General features: G+C 43.3%; 1 protein-coding gene across 3 annotated transcripts; it reads left to right on the plus strand.

Moving 5' to 3' along the window:
* Nucleotides 1-1,804: 1,804 nt before the first annotated feature.
* On the plus strand, nucleotides 1,805-6,561 carry TMEM17 (transmembrane protein 17). 3 transcript variants are annotated; one of them, XM_051615373.1, is made up of 5 exons: nucleotides 2,222-2,284; nucleotides 4,319-4,403; nucleotides 5,015-5,115; nucleotides 5,368-5,481; nucleotides 5,865-6,561. In XM_051615373.1, exons 2-5 carry the CDS (start codon nucleotides 4,370-4,372, stop codon nucleotides 6,168-6,170), a joined length of 555 nt encoding a protein of 184 aa, XP_051471333.1. In that variant the 5' UTR covers nucleotides 2,222-2,284; nucleotides 4,319-4,369; the 3' UTR covers nucleotides 6,171-6,561. The 3 variants fall into 3 exon arrangements, with proteins under 3 accessions (XP_051471330.1, XP_051471333.1, XP_051471332.1); XM_051615372.1 differs by lacking the exon at nucleotides 2,222-2,284 and adding an exon at nucleotides 2,295-3,934; XM_051615370.1 differs by lacking the exon at nucleotides 4,319-4,403 and having other exon boundaries at nucleotides 1,805-2,284.
* Nucleotides 6,562-8,231: the final 1,670 nt, after the last annotated feature.

The following is an 8,231-nucleotide window of genomic DNA, read 5'->3' on the forward strand; positions in this document are numbered from 1 at the left end:
AGGGTATTTCTCAGTACACATCTGTCTGCTTACATTCAGGACATGCAGAATTAGATGCCTTTTTCGCATAATCACAGAATATTAGAGGTTGGAAGGGACATTAATTCCAACCCCCCTGCCAGAGCAGGAGCAAAAAAAACTAGGGCAGATCACTCAGAAGGGTATCCAGACAGGTCTTTTAAGTCATCAGAAAAGGAGACACCACAACATCTCTGTGGAGCTTGTTCCAGTGCTCACAGTAAAGAAGCTCTTCCTCATGTTGAGGTGGAACTTCCTGTGCTCACGTTTTAATCCATTGCCCCTCATCAAGGGCAAAAGGCACAAGTGAAAAGAAGTTGTCCCTGCCTTCTTGACACCCAGCCCTCATGTATTTATAGACATTAATTAGATCCTACCTCAGTCTTCTCTCTAGACTGAAAAGCCCCAGGTCTCTTAGCCTTTCCTCATAAGGCAGGTGTTCCAATCCCTCTTCTGTAGGTTTCAACACAAACAGCAAACAGCATTTCACAGGACTCAACTTTCCTTGTGCTGTCGTATCTGTAAAACAGGGATGACCTTCACCTGTGCTTAGAACTATTTTCTAGCAGTTAACACAGCAAAGCCTGCTGCCCTCCCTGCCTCTAAGAGGACATGCCCAGAATCTCTTTGGGATATCTTTGATTCCTTCTCCTTTCCAATCTGCTGCTATTATTTAAAAATAGTATCCTTTTCATTTCTTCTGAAGGTCTTCAACTGTTTCTTGTTTGTTTTATGTTGTGTGTGTTTGTTTGTTGTTTGTTCTGTTTTTTTTTATATACAGATTCCTCCTGTCATACCCATGTTTGGAGTTCTTTAAAGGTATCTGGTGTCAATACCGAATCAGCTCAAAAGCCAAATTGATTTCTCAGCATGCCTGCTTGTTTAGCCATCTTTTTCTGCAGTTGTCCCAGTGGGACAAAATGAAATTAAGTTTATACTAGGCTTTAAATTATTTAGTCAGAGATAATTGAGTCTGGAAAGCCATACTGGAAAATGATCACCCAGGGAAGTAGCTAAATATGATTGGGAGGGAGTAGCAGCAGGAAAAGGGAGACGACATGCCATACTAGGTACAGTAAAAGCCACAAATATTATCAGTTCTCAAAAGGCACAAGCTACTTTCATTCTGGTCACGCAGAAAAGAGTTTTGGGGTTTTTTTCTGCACACTGCAGAATGGCATCTTTCCTTCTCTGAAGGAATCAGACCCTGAGGCAGCTGAAAAACCTGGTGAAGATATTACCTCCTTTTTAGGAGGACTGTGTTTTCCAAATAAAAGATGAACAAGGAGAACTTGTATTTACATTATTAACTTTACATAATGCTATAAGGGCCTCCTCCTGTAAGGGACAAAAACTAACTAGAACAAAAAGGCTGCATTGAACTCACCACTGCTTTTAACTCAGTGACACAGACAGGATTCCTTAAGGAAAAAGGTATTTTTAAGTTCAACTATGTCTCAATTTCTCAACAAACAAGGATCATTTATATTCTCCTCAAGCAATAAAACGCTGTGTCAATATCCATCTTTATTTTACCCCCCTACCATCATCAAGCACCATCATTCCCCTGGATCTACCTTGAGAGAAGCAGGGAAGTCCTACAGCCGCTCTCCTTGGACCAGAGAGCTTCCTAATTACCTTTCCAGAAAACCCCAAACTCTGCCTTCACAGACTAGAAAAACAACCCTGCTGCCCGCGATCAGAAAGGCACCAAGGCAAGGCAGGAGCTGAGGGCAGGCGCTCGGGGCTGACAGGACATCCTTTCAGACAGCTCCTGCAGGCCGGGCTCGCGGTCACCAGCGAACAGCTCGGGGCGACAGGCCAGCCGGGCACCGCTTCTTCGTGTTCCAGGGGCAACGGAGAGTCAGATCAGACAGGAAAGCACCGCGCTCGCACAGCGGTGTATGACAAAGCAGAGACGTCCCCCTCCGCGCACCCAGAAGAAAGCGGGAGCAAGCAGAACGAAGGCAGCCGTGACTGCCCTCGCAGCACAAGTCAGCAGGCTTTTACGTCTCGCCAGTAACCGCAAGTTCCCGGGTACCCCGGTACCTCTCCCAGGCTGCTCCGCTCTGCCCCGGACCGCCGGGCAGCGGCACCGCCCTCCCCCCCCCCCCGGGACCGCGGCTGCCTGAGGGAGCAACCGCCCCGCCCCGCCGCCGCAGCATGTCGCTCCCCGAGCCCCTGAGGCGGCAGCTCAGCTCCTTCAGCCGCACCGTCTTCACCGGCGCTGACCGCACCGGCCTGCGGCACCGGGGCGGCCGGGCAGGTAAGCCCGGCGGCCAACATGGCGGCGGGAGGGGGAGCGCCTGGGGAACCAAGATGGCGGCGCCAACCGTCATTTGTGCTTCGAATGTGAAACGGGGAACAAACGGCGCGATGTAGAAGCAGGCAGGGAGGACGCTCTGCGCCCGGCTTCACAGCTTAGCGAGCCAGGTGGCTTCAAGTACTGCAGGTGGAATCCACTGTTAACTCGCACACCAGGCACTCCGCCAGCGGCAAGGTAAAAAGTATAGATTATTTATGGAGGACACTTGAGAACAAGTCAAAGGACGGAGCTGCTTTTTTAAGCTCACTAGTCTTGCACGATTAGGACGCCAAGACACTTAAAACACGAAGAGAGAGGTGCACTAAGCTAGATTTAGGCAGCAAAAACTGAAGCTCGCCCTAGGGCAGCTTTCTCTTCCTTCCTCCCAAGTCTGTCCTAAGGACTGGTAACTTGCTTCGTGACATGGCCAGTCAAACCTGCAGGCAGACGTGCCTTCTTTCGCCGTCTTTGGAGTGACACCAGCCGTGGAAATACCCAGTATCTACATAGAAATGTTATATTCTTAGAAGTTAGCATGCAAATTTCAACTAATACACCCATTCCGAGCTGACAAAATTAATACAAAAGTAATATTTGAAGATAGGAGTTCTCATTTGTGTGGTTGTGCCAGTGTAGTTGTACTTCTGACTCCTGCTAGTTCTTAATTTATCAAACACTGAAATGTTTTTAACTACAAGAATGGCACATTTTTTGTAATTTCTTTTCCATTACCCATCATAGAACTCCTACATAAATATCCAACCTATTGAAACACGTTGCAAGTGTACCATTAACTTCTTGGAGATGCAAATCTCAAGAATTAAGTTTATATAGAAATACCAGATTGAGGTGCCCTGGCACCAAAGAACCTGCCATTGCAATACTGTCTAGCATTTCCATGAATTTTAGCAATCCCAGAAAATAAGCACTAATTCAATTTCAGAAGAGAAAGACTTAATTAGAATTTGCTTATATTGCTTAAGATTCATCTAAAACAGAGTTTTAACATTTGAGCAGAAGTTAAAACATCAGTGCAGTGGCAATGAAGCCTTTAATGTACCTAAAACATTTTTATTGTTACAGTTGATACTAGAGCTGTTGGCTTCTCTGTTTTTAAGCAACAGGGCCACAAACTATTAAATTTTCATCTAATACACAGAGGGCAAGAATGTAGTTACATGTAATTGGATGGTCGTGTTTTTTGAAAGGTAAAACAGTGTTGTAGTATTGTGTCTCAGTGCCCTCTGAAGTCCTCCTCATGTTCAAAAGATTAATTCATTAGGACAGCTAGGACAATTTTAAGTAGATAGTAAAACTTGTTTTGAGGATTTTCATTCCTTTGCAGGTGTAAGAAAGTGTTGATGCTTAAAAATGGGATTATTAAAAACACTATTGGTTGTCTTGCTCCTTCTATTTCAGTATCACAAATCCCTGCCCCTAACACCCTGCCTTTAAGGTCTGTCCCACTTCTGTCCCCACACCCTCATCCCTTCCCACCTAGTCTAGTAGCTACCATGAATACTCCTGCAACTGGCATAAAGACTTCTGGAACAGACTGTACCAGATTGCATGTGGCTGGACTGGAAACAGACTGAGATGGAACAAAGACAGGTATGGGAATGGTTGGAAAATATGGAAGGAAAAAGGCAATGTCAGAAGAGAGGCGGTTCCAAGGCTGGAAGTGAGACAGTGTGACTGTATAGACTTTGCTTGAGTATCACCATTGTGAGAGACAGTGGCACAGGACATGAATACAAATCAGCAGGTCACAATGAATACTTTCTAAACTTGCTCTGTGCCTACAGACTTCATTTGGGGAAAACGTGAGAAAGGACATGGTTGGTAATTGAAGTTAATGGATGCAGTATCCATTAATTAGAATATGGCAATAAAATTTCACCCATCGAACTCTAATCCTTTCCTTAGAATGCTCTTTTAAATTTTTCCTTGTTTTAAGTCTAATCTTGTCAATCTATTGTTAAATCCTAAATACAGAACTTCCTACCTGCATGTTAAGAGTTCAATATTTGCCTCTCACTACATTGCATGAATGCATTTTGTTATCTCCAGGCTTCAAAGGGTAAGTTTTAGTTTGACACATACTTGAAGTTGTTGGCTCTTAAGAACTAGATGAGTTAGTGGCTTCTCACATTGCCTCCATCCAAATGTCTATTAAAATACTGAAAATTAAAATGAAGAGTAGGCAATGAAGATGTGGTCTCTCACAGAAAATCCTTACCAAGGAGGGTCATCTATACAATAATCATAATCCAGTATGTACTCAGTTAAACTTTGGCCAGCCCCTTAGGAGCAGCAATGATATCACTCTTTCTTCAGTATCAGTGTGCAGCACTACTTGAACTAAGCATGTCAGTCACATTGTAGAGTAGCCATAAGCCACCAGGTAATCAACTGTCAACATGAATATACAACTAAGTGATAAAAATTCTGTATCCTGTGAACTGGGAATTGCATTAGATTCCAGGAAATGGTGTAACTTAAGATATGGTGTAACTTAAGATATGGTAGATGTTTTCCTTTGGATATATAAAATTATTTTTCATAATGTTTAGTTTGACTAGGAAGAGTGTTAAAACCTTGGTAGAAGCTAAGATGGAACAATATCTTTGTCATATTTATGGAAGTATGGAACAAACTAGGAGTGATAATGACTTTTCTCTCTATCTACAGATAAAATAATTCCCAGTTTACCACTGCAGATGTCCCTCTATTTCAACGTTTATTTTTCCCCGTTTTGGTGGCTCTGCACAGTCATCATGCTTTATCTGAAGGTGAGTCCTGAAGGAATGTGATGGCTTGCAAATGTAATATATGTTTCTGATCAAACACCTAGTACTGTTACAGAGTTCACTGGAGTTAGAGGTTATTAGATTTATTTGGGAATTCCTTGAAACTGGAGGTTCAAGAGTATTTGAAACCAAATATAACACTGTCAGCTTACAGTAATGTGTTATCTTCATGCAATCACAAACAGCATGTTATGAGACAGCACAATAGAACTTCTAATCTCTTCTTCCCTCTAGTATCCCATCTTGTCAGATGGCTACAAGTTCATCCTGGTCACAGTCATGATTCTGGCCTCTCTAATAGAAGTCATTCGACTCTACCTGGGATACATGGGCAATCTGCAGGTGAAGGTATTGTACTGCATGTACATACTACTTTGTATAAGAGAGCTTTTTGGAGTTGAACGTAGTGAACTGGCAGACTATTTTACCTAAGTTGGTGTTTTTTTTCTCCAAGTTAGTCTGCCCCCTCTGTTCCCTTGGCATCAGTTTTTACTTTTCTGCATTCCAAAAAATTTTTCCTCCAAAGAGAACCTTCTTGCTCCCCAAAAGCATTAAGTCAGATAAAAAAAGTACAGTTAAAAACCACAGTATAGGAGAACATTACCTCACTTTTGCCATTTTACATTATGTGGTGGTTTGGGAAGCTAAAATAAATGTTGTTTTCTCCACTAAGTTTTGGATTTTTTTAATCTCTAAACTGCCAGTTAATAGGTGATGTCTCCCTATTGTAGATCCCTGAGCTGGCTGCATTTTGGCTCCTGACTCTCCTCCTGCAGTTGCCCATGATTAGCTTTTTGCTATTTAATGAAGGTCTGAACATTCAGCCACTGGAACGAGTGGTCAATATCATCTTCGCCCTCTTCCTCACCTCTCAAGCCATTACAGCATTTTTCACCCTGAAAAGAATGGTAAACAAACTGGCAACTCGCTTCCACCTTAATGCATTTGACCAGCTGGACGAGCATCCTGTGCCTGGTTTTTACAGCCTGGGTGAAGAAGGAAGAGCAGCTTCCATGGCCAGGAGGGGCCCATGCTGAGGAGGGTCACCCAACAAGTACTGGCTGGGGATCATACACTGAGGGCCTGAGAAGCTAACAGAGGGGATCTTTTGTTGCTACAATTCTGTTTGTGTTTTGTTGGGTTGCTCTTTACCTTCCTACGTCAGAGATATTAACAAAATAGATCCTGCTTAAGAATGAACATTAAGCCTCAGGGACCAGAGTTCCACTCTGCAGGAAAAATCAAAGCCAGTTACATAACTGGCTGGAGTGGACTATTTGTGGACTGTTACTGCATACAGTATTGACAGAGTGAGTTTGATGGGTTTTACATTTTGTAAAGTCATGTGGTGTTTTTAATGGAAGTCTTCCCCCCACACACTGTTTGCACAGAATTATTTTGTTTACAATAAATTTTATATACATTGTATTTGTGATTATACCAGTTATCTCTGTTCTTCTAGATATGTTGCATGTATTTAATGTCTGGGTCATCAGTTAGAGGAAAAAAAAAAAAGAGCAACAGAAAAAAAAAATCACACACCAAAGTTAAAATTTTTCATCTGAGTCCTCAAAGTCTTCCTTCAAGCAGAGCTAGAGTCATAAATTTTGAGCTGGCACAAATATCCCAGCTGCTTAAAGAAGTATAAAGATGGGTCTACAGTGAAAAAGGGCAGAGTCTTTTTAAACCAATTACTGGCTTGGATTGGTTATTGGACAGAAAAAAGATTTCTGTAAGAGAATCTCAAAGAGCATCTAACATTTTATATTAAACATTTAGAGCCCCGTATTCAGAGCTTGCAAGAGAGACAGTGAGGTTTAAGCAGAAGTTACATCATTTCATAACACAGCGTTAGAAACTCCTTGAAAAAATATTAACTGATTCATTGGGAACATTGCACATGTTTTTGTGTCAACCACGATTATGTTACTGGAGAGTGCCAAGGTCAGGGTTGTTGATTTACAGAAGAAGCTTGGTAGGATCCTTTATGATAGCATGATGGGTCCTGACAGGCCAAACAGAAAACATCAAGATACCTTGGAAAGCAGCAGGTTGGAAAAGGACCTGAGAGTAATGATCAGCAGTCAACTAGATATGAGCCAGCAGTGCACACAGGGGGCTAAGAAAGCCAATGGCATCCTGGCTTGTATTAGGAACACTGTGGCCAGCAGGAACAGGGAGGTGATCATCCCACTGTACTTGGCACTGGTGAGGCCACACCTTGAATACTGTGTTCAGTTCTGGGCCTGTCACTATAAGAAGGGCCTGGAAGTGCTGGAAAAGTGCTGTCCATAAAAGGACACTGAGGCTTGTGAGGGGCCTGGAGTACAAGTCCTAGGAGAAGCAGCTGAGGGAGCTGGGGTTGTTTAGGCTGGAGAAGAGGAGGCTGAGGTGAGACCTCATCTCTCTTTACAACTACCTGAAAGGAGGTTGGAGTGATGAGGGGGACAGCCTCTTCTGCTTAGTGACATGTAATAAGACCAGAGGGAATGGATGCAGCTGTGCCAGAGGCGGTTTAGGTTAGATATTAGGAAACATTTTTTATCACTGAAAGGGTTGTCAGGCATTGGAATAGATTGCCTAGGGAAGTGGTGGAGTCACCACTTCCAGAGGCATTTCAACAGCATGTGGACCTTGTGCTTAGGAACATGGGTTAGTGGTGAGCTTGCGGTGTTAGGTCTAAAGCTGGACTGGATGATCTTGGAGGTATCTTCCAGCCAGGGACATTCTGTGATTCTGTATTTCCTCCTGTGACTGTGAACAGTGACTCAGATGTTTCAGTGTCTCTTAAGCCATACAGAGCTGCCTCTTCCTGCCCAAATACAATGAGACTACCACCAACAGCTGCTCTTCCTGGCCAAGGATGTAGGGTAGACCTCCAAGGAGCTCATATCTACCACTAAGAAAACCTGAGTGTTGGGGAAGTACAGGGTAATGATGCAGCATGGAAGCTGAGCACTGCTAGTTTTCAGTGCCTTCCAATAATATTTCTAACATAACAGACATTAAGGGAAAGCAGCATCTTTTCCATAGGTCCACCAGCTGACTGTCTCTGCTCTGGGTATCATTGGCAGGACAAGCACTAGAACAGCTTAGAA

This window comes from Apus apus, chromosome 3 (genome assembly GCF_020740795.1).
Source record: "Apus apus isolate bApuApu2 chromosome 3, bApuApu2.pri.cur, whole genome shotgun sequence".
NCBI lineage: Eukaryota > Metazoa > Chordata > Aves > Apodiformes > Apodidae > Apus > Apus apus.

Excerpts from the sequence above, each read along its gene's own strand:
- TMEM17 (XM_051615370.1), top strand. The coding sequence starts at position 2,182 with ATGTCGCTCCCCGAGCCCCTGAGGCGGCAGCTCAGCTCCTTCAGCCGC. Across the intron at positions 2,285-5,014 it reads GCACCGGGGCGGCCGGGCAG|ATAAAATAATTCCCAGTTTA; the intron begins GTAAGCCCGGCG and ends CTCTATCTACAG. Across the intron at positions 5,482-5,864 it reads TGGGCAATCTGCAGGTGAAG|ATCCCTGAGCTGGCTGCATT; the intron begins GTATTGTACTGC and ends TCCCTATTGTAG.